Source organism: Pseudochaenichthys georgianus, chromosome 18, assembly GCF_902827115.2.
Source record: "Pseudochaenichthys georgianus chromosome 18, fPseGeo1.2, whole genome shotgun sequence".
In the NCBI taxonomy this organism is placed as follows: Eukaryota; Metazoa; Chordata; class Actinopteri; order Perciformes; family Channichthyidae; genus Pseudochaenichthys; species Pseudochaenichthys georgianus.
Genome location: NC_047520.1, coordinates 14,760,662 through 14,773,637, shown reverse-complemented (window position 1 = coordinate 14,773,637; position 12,976 = coordinate 14,760,662). Strand labels below are relative to the sequence as shown.

General features: G+C 41.5%; 1 protein-coding gene and 4 non-coding genes across 5 annotated transcripts in view; 4 read left to right on the top strand and 1 right to left on the bottom strand.

Annotated features, from left to right (window-relative positions):
* The window catches only part of m1ap (meiosis 1 associated protein), a 50,949-nt gene extending 38,628 nt beyond the window's left edge, over positions 1-12,321 (bottom strand). Inside the window, exons 1-3 of the mRNA XM_034105682.1 lie at positions 12,058-12,321; positions 11,772-11,969; positions 7,564-7,735 (exon numbers count right to left, since the gene is read on the bottom strand). Of these exons, the coding sequence (XP_033961573.1) occupies positions 7,564-7,735; positions 11,772-11,969; positions 12,058-12,321 (634 nt within the window). The remainder of the gene's footprint in view (positions 1-7,563; positions 7,736-11,771; positions 11,970-12,057) is intronic.
* On the top strand, positions 9,884-9,955 carry trnaa-cgc (transfer RNA alanine (anticodon CGC)). Its single transcript has one exon. It is a non-coding gene; the product is annotated as a tRNA-Ala (tRNA).
* Positions 10,619-10,690, top strand: trnaa-ugc (transfer RNA alanine (anticodon UGC)). Its single transcript has one exon. It is a non-coding gene; the product is annotated as a tRNA-Ala (tRNA).
* trnaa-cgc (transfer RNA alanine (anticodon CGC)) lies at positions 11,275-11,346 on the top strand. The gene has a single exon. It is a non-coding gene; the product is annotated as a tRNA-Ala (tRNA).
* trnav-cac (transfer RNA valine (anticodon CAC)) lies at positions 11,495-11,571 on the top strand. The gene is given in 2 exon segments: positions 11,495-11,530; positions 11,536-11,571. It is a non-coding gene; the product is annotated as a tRNA-Val (tRNA).
* Positions 12,322-12,976: the final 655 nt, after the last annotated feature.

The window sequence follows — 12,976 nt, the reverse complement described above, 5'->3', positions numbered from 1 at the left end:
TCACACTGTGGTAGCAACATAACAACGTCTCCAAGGCTCTATTCCAAACATTTCTTTGTTAAATATAATTGCTTTTTTATTGAAACTGGAGAGAGACAGGAATGGGCATCACTCATATCTATCCAGGAATACAATAAAAACAAAGGCAAGGCAAGTTTATTTATACAGCACCTTTCAACACAAGTCAATTTCAAAATGCTTTACAAAAAACGAAAGACATTAAGAAAATGGCATTTAAAATCAGTAATCAAAAAGAAAAGATAATAAAAGAAACATTAAAAGAAAAAATACATGGATAAAAGTTACAGTGCAGTTTAAGATGTGAATAGTTCAATTAAAAGCAGCGACAAAAAGAAAAGTCTTCAGCCTGGATTTAAAAGTAGTAAGAGTTGCAGCGGACCTGCAGGTTTCTGGGAGTTTGTTCCAGATATTTGGAGCATAATAACTAAACGCTGCTTTTCCATGTTTAGTTCTGACTCTGGGGACAGAAAGCTGACCAGTCCGTGAAGACCTGAGAGATCTGGATGGCTCATAATTTAGCAGGAGGTCAGACATGTATTTTGGGCCTAAACTAGGGGTCTAACGGTTCACAGAAGTCACGGTTCGGTTCATACCTCGGTGTGGGGGTCACGGTTCGGTACGGGTTCGTTACAACAAGGAAAAGCAAAAAAAAGTCCCAAATGCATATTTTTTTTGCTGTTATTTATTTTTAACAGTAGTGCAAGTTTTGGTATGAAAATAAGGAACTCTAACATTTGGAATCATTAACTGTATTACACAGTTAAAAACAAACCACAAACAGTAACACACACACTCAGATGGCCATATTATTTATATTGGCTGATGTCAAACAAAAAGGTTAAATAAGCTGTACAACTAAAAAGAATGTCTTGAACATATTAAAATAAATAATAAGAAAAGAAAATCTGTACCTTTAGGAGCAATGTCTAACATGTGTAATTAACTTGTGAGTGTGTGAGGCCATTATGCCTAAATAAAGGTACTCAAGCTTTATTCTATTTTCAAGTTTTTCTTCAAAAAGATGAGTTTGTCTACGTTGTCAGTAGTGAGGGCAGATCTGTTGGCGGTAACTATGTCACCTGCCGTCGAGAAAACCCTCTAGCTGGGGACTGACTCAGATGTGATTGAGCAAGTTTGACGTGTGACTAGCATACCGTCCTAGTCCGATCCACAACTCGCACCCCATCATTGTTGTAGACCACAGGGAACCCGAAATGTTCCCACACACCTGATTTAAAAGAAGCAGGTGGGTCTTCTAGCTCCTGTGTGTTGTGTGAACTCGCCATAGCTACTAAATGTTCTTCTTCATATATTGTGTTCGTTTTGTTGTGTTTTGTTCTTGTTCTTCATTTGTTATTTACTGACGGCTGGCTTTTAGGCGCAATACCGCCCCCTGGATTATATATAGTGTAATACTGCCCTGAGTGACAGACTTATTTCCCACTCGTAAAAAAAAGGCGTATTCGCCGTGTGACTGCATGTGCCGAACCGTGACGTCCGAACCGTGACGTCCGATCCGTGACGGTACGGGACGAATACGGATACCGTTACACCCCTAGCCTAAACCATTCAAAGCTTTATAAACCAGCAGCAGTATTTTGAAATCTATTCTTTGACACACAGGAAGCCAGTGTAAAGACTTCAGAACAGGAGTGATGTGATCCACTTTCTTAGTGTTAGTGAGGACTCGAGCAGCAGCGTTCTGAATTAGCTGCAGCTTTCTAATATATTTTTTAGTGAGACCTGCAAAGACACCATTACAGTAGTCCAGTCTACTGAAGATAAAAGCATGGACAAGTTTTTCCAAATCCTGCTGTGACATTAGTCTTTTAATCCTAGATATATTCTTTAGGTGATAGTAGGCTGATTTAGTAACTGTTTTAATGTGACTGTTGAAACTCAGGTCAGAGTCCATGACTACACCTAGATTTCTGGCTTTATCTGTTGTTTTGAACATTGCAGACTGAAGCTCAGCGCTCACTTTTATACGTTCTGCCTTGGCTCCAAAAACCATTACCTCAGTTTTATCTTTGTTTAATTGGAGAAAGTTCTGACACATCCAGTCATTGATTTGTTCAATGCACTTACTCAGTGTTTTTCATTATCTGAGCCAGTGGTAGCATGTAGATTTTAAAGAGAAGAGGCCCCAGGATGGAGCCTTGAGGTACCCCACATGTCATATTTGTCAACTCAGATGTGTATTTACCTATAGAAACAAAGTTTTTTCTGTCCTTTAAGTAGGATTCAAACCAATTTAGAACTGTTTCCGAAAGTCCCACCCAGTTTTCTAGTCGGTCGAGTAATATGCTGTGGTCAACAGTGTCAAACGCAGCACTGAGATCTAATAATACTAACACTGAAGTTCTGCCACTGTCTGTGTTTAAGTGGATGTCATTGAAGACCTTTACAAGAGCAGTCTCAGTGCTGTGGTTTGGACGAAAGCCTGACTGGAACACATCGAAACAACTATTTAAATGCAAGAAATTACTCAACTGTTGAAAAACAACTTTTTCAATGATTTTACCTAGAAATGGCAGGTTTGATATGGGCCTGTAATTGTTCATTACTGAAGCATCTAGATTATTATTTTTTAAGAGCGGTTTAATGACTGCAGTTTTCAGGGCCTGTGGAAAAATACCTGAGTGAAGAGATTTGTTTACTATATGAAGTAGATCTGAGGCCATGCAACAAAAAACATCTTTTAAAAATCCTGTTGGAAGGCAAGGCAGCAGGAGGAGGATTTCAGAAGTTGAATAATGTCCTCTAGGTTTTTATCATTAATCTGATGGAATTGTGTCATGGTGTTTGAATTGATATTAGGTGGACATAGGGATAACACATTTGCTGTACCTGATGCAGAGGCACTGACTGCTTGTCTGATTTTCTGAATTTTGTCAGTGAAGAAGGAGGCAAAATCATTGCATGCCCTGGGGATAGAAATTCAGAGGCTACTGACACTGGGGGGTTAGTTAGTCTGTCGACGGTAGCAAACAAGGCACGTGCATTGTTTTTGGTAATGAGGTCAGAGAAGAAAGACTGTCGTGCGTTTTTCAATTCCAAATTATAAAGGCCAAGTCTCTCTTTATAGATTTCAAAGTGAACCTGGAGATTTGTTTTTCGCCACCTACGTTCAGCTTTTCGACACTCTCTTTTTTCTGCTCTCACGGTCATGGCCTTTCTCCATGGAGATATTTTCTTCCCAGTCACTTCCTTTACCTTAGTTGGAGCAATGGCATCTATACAAATTTTTATTTTTTAATTAAAATGATTTACTAGCTCATTTACTGAGATGTTAGCAGGGGCTGTGTGGAAGAAATATTCTGAGTAAACATTTCCCTAGTATTTTCAGTTAAATATCGCTTTGTGGTTACCTCTTTTTGAACATTTTTGTGAACAGAAATAGAGCTCTCAAAGAAAACATCAGAGAGTGTAACATCAGTCACCACAACCTTAGAGATATTCAGACCCTTTGAGATAATTAAGTCCAGAGTGTGCCCCTTATTGTGCGTGGGCTCCGTCACATGCTGAGTCAGTCCATAGTTATCAAGAACACAAAACAGTTCTTTAGCCCCTCTGTCCTGGGGGTTGTCAACATGGAGTGTTAAAATCACCAACAATGATTAGACGGTCAAAGTCAATACACACTATAGACAGCAGTTCAGTAAAGTCATCAAAAAAGCTTGCACAGTATTTGGGTGGTCTATAGCAGTGTTTTTCAAACTTTTTCATACCAAGGACCACTTAACCAATAAAACAAACACTCGCGGACCACCTAACTCCACAAACATCCAAAAACACATCATTTTTCTAGAACAGATTACAAATAGCCTGAAAATGGTACAAACAAGTGGCAACATGTGTGATGAAGGTGTTGCTGGGCTATCTCATGCAATCGAAAGTGACACTTAAGCTTGTTCCATTGCGGAGATATCCCCGCGAGAGTGCGGAAAACTTAAATAAATAGTAATACATTTATTTAAATTGTGAAATGTTACCAATATACTCACAGACCACTAGGGGGCGCTCAAGGACCACCAGTGGTCCGCGGACCACACTTTGAGAAGCACCGGTCTATAGATATTTAGGAACAGAGCTCGAGAGGAGCATTTCAGCTGAAGGGCCACATATTCAAAAGAAGCAAAGTTGCCATAAGATGTCTTCCTGCATTGAATGGAATCATTGAACAAAATAGCAACTCCACCTCTTCTCTTATGCATTCTTTCCTGACTCATAAAACTAAAGTTGGGAGGTGTTGATTCGATAAGAACAGCTGCACTGTTATTTTGTTCAATCCAAGTTTCCGTTAAAAACATAAAATCAAGATTTTGCTCAGTGATAAAATCATTGATTAAAAATGTTTTTCCTGCCAGAGACCTGATATTTAATAAAGCTAGTTTGAGTTTGTTAGATACACCATCAGTAAGATGTGTTGTGACAAGCTGTGGCTGACATGGAATCACTGCTAAATTTGATAAACTGACACAAACGTTTGAGCACTTCCTGTTTCTAAGCTGATTCACCGCTCTTAATCTATTACCTATCAACACAGATATCGGCAAAGCTACTGGCAGGCAGGGTCCCGGCATGTCCTGGAAAGAGTTGAGAGTGCCATACGCCCTTGAGCCTGGACCCAGCACATATCAGTAAGAGTTTGTTGCGTTTTGTACACACATCATTATCAAGCTTCGGAGACTGCAGATGCTTCCTTGAAGGGAGGGGAGGTGGTTGACGTAGGCACGGTGATGGAGACGGGGGAGATGGTGCGGGGGTAAAGGACATGCTGCCAGGGGGGGGAGGTGGTTGACGTAGGCACGGTGATGAAGACGGGGGAGATGGTGCGCGTCTCTGCGGTGATTTTGGTGGGCGTCGTTGAGGAGCGGGGGTAAAGGACATGCTGCCAACCCTGCGTATCGCCTTAGTTTGGTCTTTGAACTCCAGGAAGGAATCGGTGCCAACCCTCTGTATCTCCTTCATGTGTTCAGCGATCTCCAGGAGGGTGGGCGAGGGTGAAAGGGTGAACGGAGAGTAGAGAGAGCTGTGGGGTGAAGGAAGAGTATCCTCAGAGGTGATAGTGGGGGTGAAGGGCGGTGGAGACTCCTCCATTTGTCTCCCATAATCAAGACATTCCTCAGGTGGGTGCAGTGATAGATTTTCAAGGTTTTATGAGCGATGTGTCGTGTCTTTCTCTTGTTTTGATTCCTCTTGTTGCTTGTCCTTGGCAGAGGGAACAGATTGATGATGTAGGCAGTTGAATACGTTAGAGATAAACAATTTCACTCCTGACTTGTTCAGGCAAACTCCATCTGCCTTAAAAAGATGTCTGCGGTCCCAGAAAAAGTTAAAGTTGTCAATAAAATTGACAGAATGGTCAGTACAGGCAGTTGAAAGCCAGGTGTTCAGTGCAAACAATCTGCTGAATCTCTCCACTCCTCTTCTGACTGGCAGTAGAGGGCCACTGATGAACACCTCCGCATTTAGAGAGCTGACAGTTTCCAACAGACATTTAAAGTATTTTTTCAGCACTTCTGACTGTTGTTTCACAACATCATTTGTTCCAATGTGCAGTACCACATTCTTCACAGTTGGATGTTCAGCCCCAATATGCAGGATCTTCTCAGCCAAGTCAGAGACCATATCCTTGGGAAAACAGAGTACTTTTGTGTTGTTCTTACTACACAGACTTTTTACATCTCTTATAGCAGAGTCACCCACAATCAGAGTTTCAGGCCTAGTCGTTAGCTTTCCCTCTAGCCTTTTACTTTTGGAGTAGCTATTGGTCCTTACCCTGCTGTGTGAAGAGGACAGGTTATCCAGGTCATCAGAAAGAGATCTCCGGTTCTGGGTCAGTGGAGCGTATCTGTTCTGGATTGGCACACTCGGTGGTTTAGGAGGATTTTTTGTAGTTCTCCCTTTAGCAGCTGTCCACGGCTGATTCCTAGTATGAATAGGGGTTGAAGAGGCGCTCTTCCTGGGTGATAACAATGCAGGCCAGACGGTCGCATCACAGATTTCAGAGCACTGGGCTCTGCCTGTTGTTCGTTCTCCCAAATCCCATGGAAATGATTTACTCTTCGGCCTTGTACCCAGAGAGTTCCAGGGAGGACTAGCACTTGTAGATTTATTACCCGGTACACAGCCCTCCTGTTCCTTGGAATCCTTGTAGCTGCTAACTAGCTTTGAGTTAGCATGCCTTTGTCCATTCTTTTGCAACACTGGTAAAGTGGTGTCATTCCAACCTAGTCCATTCACTTCCACGTTAACTTCCAACCGTTGCATTTTCATTTCCAACACGGCCATCTTCTGTAGAAGTTTGTGGAAGTCATCTGTAGAGAACGGAGGCATTTTGCTGCTAACTAGCTTAAGCTAAATAGCATGCAGTACCAGGCTTTAGCTGTTGCTAGGCCACGCTACTGTAAGACTGAGGTCGTCGTAAAAATATTGAAATATGGCTGAAACCCTCCGTCTATTTACGAAGAATAACTGTCCCAGTGATAAGTTAATGTCCAGGAGCCGCTGCTCGAAGTTTTCAGAAAAGAAAAATAGAAAAACAGCATAAAAAAGTAAGCAGAGGCAAGAGCAAGCAGAAAAGTGTCAAAGGAAAGTGAAATAGAGTAGCTGCAGAAGAAATAAATACAGATTGTTTTCCTACTACCCAGAATAAACACACCCAATTGATGTTGAAATCAAGCCAGAGGGTCCTTAACAAACGTCCTGAGAACTACAATTATCTAGTAAAACTACATTAAAACTGGATACTATCAGCTTTTAACACAAATGTGTCTTAATGTACTTTATGTCACTCACAAATGGCATCCCATTCACTGTAACAGCAGATCTATTTAACCAAAACAACATCCAAACAAGTTTAGTGTAGAGAACAGGGTCACATCTACGGTATTTCACTTTAAATTTGAGTCAAAAATAACCACGAGGAGGTGAAGACAAACAAGGCGGGATTACATAACTGACATAACTGTGCCAGGTGAGATAAAGCTCATAGCCTCATTAATACCCAGACACTTCTGAGAAAAACAAAGTTGTTGTTAGTTCAGTGTTTATCACCGTGGAATGAATACTTCAGATGGTGCATTAATATATGTTCTCCACAGACTCCACTGCCTGTGTTTACCCTCTCTTACACGTGCTCTGATTTTCCTCTCCTTCCTCCCCCTGCATGTTTTTCTCTCGCTTTCTATTTCTCTCCGTCTCCTCTTTCCCTCCCCTTCATTTCCATCCAAATACTCCCTGCACTCTTCACTTATTCAGACCTCACCACTTGAACCTCCGTGTAATTACAAAGAGTGGCATATCATTATGGAGTTTCTGAGAGGATTGGGAAATGTTTGGATTGAAAACAACTTCTATAATTTGTGAAATGTGTCCCGAGTGTTGACAGCGGATATGTAACTAACGGTAAAACATGCAGTGTGATAAATGGGGCACAGCTACACAACTCTAGTGAAGATGAATAAGAAAGAGCAGGGGGAGAGTATGTGGAAGGTGAGGGGGGAGACCTTTGAAAGTTTGTGTGTCAATCTCTACCTTCAGTGTCAGCGTGTGTGTCTTCAGGTGAGGGGTTGTCCTGGCCCCATTCTGCCGCACTGTAGATCTGAACCACCAGGAGCCGCTTCAGTGACACCAGGTCGGCGTCTTTGAGCCCCTTCTCCAGCTGACGAACAACACCCCTCCCTGGCTGGCTGGTCACCACGGTCACCTGTCAATATAGCAGAGAGTAATGCAAAAAAGCCCCCAGCAAATCTAAAATACAAATGATTTAACTCAAATGAGAACAGTTAAATTCCATAATATCTAACATTTCGGCATTATATGTTCAAAAAAGGACTACACTAAGTTTAATATTTTGTTAAGTTCTGTTCCAATTGCTACCACACATTATACTAAGTGTTCCCAACCATTTTCAAACCCAAAGAAAGGGGATTCAAAGTAATGCATTTCATTTGGTCTCCTGTAATGGCAGTGTATATCAGCATTGTAGTTTTCTGCCAAAAAGTGTTCATATATGACTTTTTAGTAAGTTTAAGGCCACATTTTTACAAGCTTTTTTAGATTTGACCGGATGAAGGATTTTAGTAATCAAAGGCCTGAATACCTGAATTTATCAGGAAAACAAGATGTCTCGCTTCAGATTACAGAGGAGAGTTAACACTGTTGCTCCTTATTAACTACAATAAAAAACCTCAAAGCATTTACCATTTTAATATTATCAAGCCACATTCCTCCCCACAACTCCTTCCTAAACTCCCACTTCTGAATTGTTACAGCTGTTATGAAAGATGGACTTTGTGTTTGAAGTTGTCATATGTTCAAAAGAACAAGCCACAACATCACCACAGCAAAGCATTCTTTGGGACTGACTGTTGAGTTTATTTTGTACTTGTAGAGACGTGACATACAGTTAATTACTGTTACTAAATTAAACACATGATGTAAGCACCGCTGTCAAAGTCTCAGTTAAGCAAACTCCCTCTAACTGAAAAGTGGCACACTATATGTTATAATGACAAAGCTCCACACTGAAATTATGTTTTCATGAGAAAAAAAACCACAACTTTAACTGCCATCTTAACATATGATCTGAAATGTTAATGTTTTCTGTGACGTATTTAAATAGGCACTCAGTATGTCTAATGACGGAAAGAGATGATATTAGTTTCCTGTTGCATTTACATGTCTAATGGGGGGGAAACCGATAAACTAATGTCCCTACTTCCTAAATCCCATTAACAGCAAATTATAATTATAATGGGATTATTGATGGGTTCTGCTCCCGCTTCCTGCTGTTTGGCCAAAAGCAGAATCTGCTGCTGACATCCACACACATATGAAGGCTTAAAACATATGTATGAATCAGGACATGTATTGAGTAAGTGGATCAGCAACACACACACACACACACACACACACACACACACACACACACACACACACACACACACACACACACACACACACACACACACACACACACACACACACACACACACACACACACACACACACACACACACACACACACACACACACACACACACACACACACACACACACACACACACACACACACACACACAGAGCCCTCTCTGCTTAGTGTCCCCCTCTGTCTCCTAATGGTGCTATTCATATCTGCTGCTGTCGGAAACAGTGGCTCTTAAATGTAATCATCTGTCCAGAGCTTCCTAATAAAGCTGGTCGGATTTGAGGAATCCTTGTCAACAACCCAGCGCCTTGTACCCAGAGGACATGTTGAAAAAAGAAAGACTGACATCAGTTTGCTGCCCATATGTCCAACATCTAAATGTAACAAATGGGCAGTCTTTTTTTTTTGCCGATATTCCTTCACCCCTAAACTTTTCTGACATGTGTGATTTTGTGGTTGTGTCTTATGTTGTTAGCCTGGAACAAGTTCATAGCTGCATATGAAGGACATAACATAAATAGGAATTAAAAGTGCTGTATCAAAGTGACAGCTATGGGCTTTAATTTACGTCAACATTCTGTCCACTTTGATCATAAAGAAGTGGTGTACAAAATGAGGGGAAACAAATAAGATGAGGGAACAATGTTATCATAGACTGTACAAGACAACAACTCTTAAAGATTTAATGATACTTCACCACACCAACAAACTCCTTTCCCCTACATTAGCATTAAGCTCAAGGATTAAATATCATAGGGGTCTGTTCAGTCAGTGCTGGTCTGAAGTGGGGATCATCTTTCATAATAAATCTGTACAGAAAATAAATATATGTCATAGAATTTACTTCCTGTAAAAAGCTGTGCAAAACTCAAAGGTTTGTTTGGTGTTAGATTGTTGCTTATGTTTTTTCTTATTAAATACAGAGGGGATGTAGCTCAGTGGTAGAGCGCATGCTTCGCATGTATGAGGTCCTGGGTTCAATCCCCAGCATCTCCACTTCTTGTAAAAGACACTAGAAGCAACAATTGTTATATCAACATAACAGGATTTCTACTTAACCTTGAGTGGCGCCCAATGCTGGGCATTTAACATGCATTTAAACAGTCCTTCGGCACCACTCGATGACGTAGTATACTTGAAATAGTGGCTCTGCAGCAGGTATACTCGACATTGGGTGCGTTTCACTTCGTTTAAATGGATTCCTTGCGTCCCTCACTTGCGTCGTTTCCCCTGCGACTAGTCCCTCCCACCAGGGAAGCATGGAGAGATGCAAGGAAACCACGAGAAGCAGGGAAATGTGTTTTAAGAGCAATGGGACGTTGTTTCCTCCGGTATCACTCAGTGGTGGAGTGCATGCTTTACATGTATGAGGTCCTGGGTTCAATCCCCAGTATCTCCACTTCTCGTAAATAACATAAGAAACAACAAATCATGTCTCAACATACAAGGCTTTTCTACGAGTCTGACATGTTGTGACAGTTGCCTAACAGCATAACTGTCTTGATGCTTGTTAGCACTGTTGATCAATGTTTCCTTAACCTCCTCTGTCATATAGTGCCCTACTGGGAAGCTGCATGTAAAACATGCATCTTGTCTAAATGGATTGGTAACATTTGTGACTTGTATCATTTATAGTTGATGGGATCGCTAGTATTCAGAGGGGATGTAGCTCAGTGGTAGAGCGCATGCTTTGCATGTATGAGGTCCTGGGTTCAATCCCCAGCATCTCCAGGCCTGACTTTAAAATAGTTTAGGTTATAAAATAATTCCTGTATTTCCTGTGATATATGGAAGCTTGATACAAGCTGTTTATAAAAACCTGTTAGAACATTCCTGAGTGTCATACTAGCTGTCAAGCCAATACTGTTTTAACAATTGGGTTGTATTCATTAAAAATATATTTCACACACGTTGTGTTTGAGCTGCTTTGATTAGCCAAACAGAACACAACACTTCAAGGTAATCTCTACATTGTAACCTCTAGTAGCCCTATGTAAACAAAGGCATTTGCCAACAAAGGCACTGAAATAGGATTACTGCATGTTAGAAAACATCTGATATGCTTGTGCTTGTATAAAACACACACAGAGAATATTTTGACCAGCTGTGACCTTCCCGAAGAGAAGACAACACAACATTAGCACCTCCACTTCTTGCTGCATAGAGTTCAGAAGACACAGTGGTTACTTGCAACTAACTAGAAAATGGCACAACCTTCCCTCCCATCAAAGAATATTTGAATCTTTCCAACTCCCCAACAGTTAACACATGGACTCAGCGCAACTTTTCTTCTAAACATTGACACTTATTTGCATGGGGATGTAGCTCAGTGGTAGAGCGCATGCTTCGCATGTATGAGGTCCTGGGTTCAATCCCCAGCATCTCCACTTCTTGTAAAAGACACTTGAAACAACAGATGTTGTATCAATATACCAGGATTTCTGCTTGACCTCCTTTGTCAAACAACACCCCCACAGGCAACATATGTCTTGTGTTTACTTGCAGATGCCACTCGTAACATAAAAGTTGAAATAAGGAGGGGTAGCTCAGTGGTAGAGCGCATGCTTCACATGTACAGGATGAGGTCCTGGGTTCAATCCCCAGCATCTCCACACATTGAGGCCAGAATGAACATAGCTCAGGTGAATGAGAATTGTTCAGTACTGTACTCAACAACAGTTTCTAAGCCGATTTAGCTTTTGTTTTTAAAAGCTTTATAGCGGTTGTTTAGCTTTGTTGTTTTTTCACAGTGTGTGATTCAGAAATAAGAAATAGTTTTCTTGTTGTGATGGTTGTGCATGAAGAGGGTCACCTCCACAGATATGTTGTTGCTGGCCTGGATGCCAGTGCCGGTGTGTCTGATGTACTGCTTGAACTGCTGCAGACTGTCCAGCACCGCCCGACGCAGCAGCTCTCCTCCTCTGGCTGCTCCTCTGACGCATCCTTCACCTGGAATAGACCTCAGCTCCTCCACACAGGAACGCAGCCTGGCCAGGTTACCACGGACCTGCTACAGATACAGAGGGAAGAAGACAAAGGAAAAAACGTGTGACATAAAGTGAAAGCAGCATAAAACACGTAACTTTGATCTATCTTACCACAAATGGGAGAAGACATTCCTGCTGCCTGCTGATGGCGTACAGGCTGAGCAGCGGTATCCTGCAGGGGCCGTCCAGACTGCATGCCAGGGACAGGAAGTTCTCCAGAGCATCACAGAGCACCATGCAGGTCTCTGACCACGAGGGGGGCAGTGCCTCCACGATCAGGATTCTGGCTGGTTGCCGCGTAAACGAGGAGGACCAGTAAACCGAGTTACCAGAGTTGGAAGAGACCACAGGTCTCTTTCTGTTGTCCATTGACATCTGAAAGCACAGCATACAACAGCGGTCAATAACATAATAAACAGCAGATAACTTTTTTCCATTCGATTTGCATACAATTAAAATGTCCTGTATCAACATGCACTGTAGTCAACATTATAGCACATTAGCTGTAGTTATTATCATGAGCAGTAAGCCCCTCTGTAAATAGAACACGAATAAATAGGATATGATAAAGATGGAAATTATGTAAGAATCTAGGTTAGAAATGGTTGTGTTTTCACATAACCCAGGGGCTTTTCCCGACTTCTGAAGAGGTATATGTAACAACTCAATTAGGTTTTGTGCACTAATGACTAAAATAGTGAAAATGAGACTTTCAAAATCTGTTTTGGCCAGAAAGTTGTAATGGAACTTTGCCTAATCCAAAAGTAAATAGATGCTTTTCCCCCTGAGATTCACAAGCGTCATCAGATGGAAGTCCCACTGTTATAACGCAAGAATCAGTCAGCAGGGGGGATGTGGCCAGAGGGACGGGAAGGGGAAAACCCCTCACGCCTAAGAGTCAATGAAGCTGTCATTATGAATGTATGTCTGTGTGAATCTGTCTTTGATCATCATAATCACCCTTACTGAAGGGAAAACCCTAATTTACCAACTGCCATTCTGACACACATCAGTACAATTAGTCATTTAG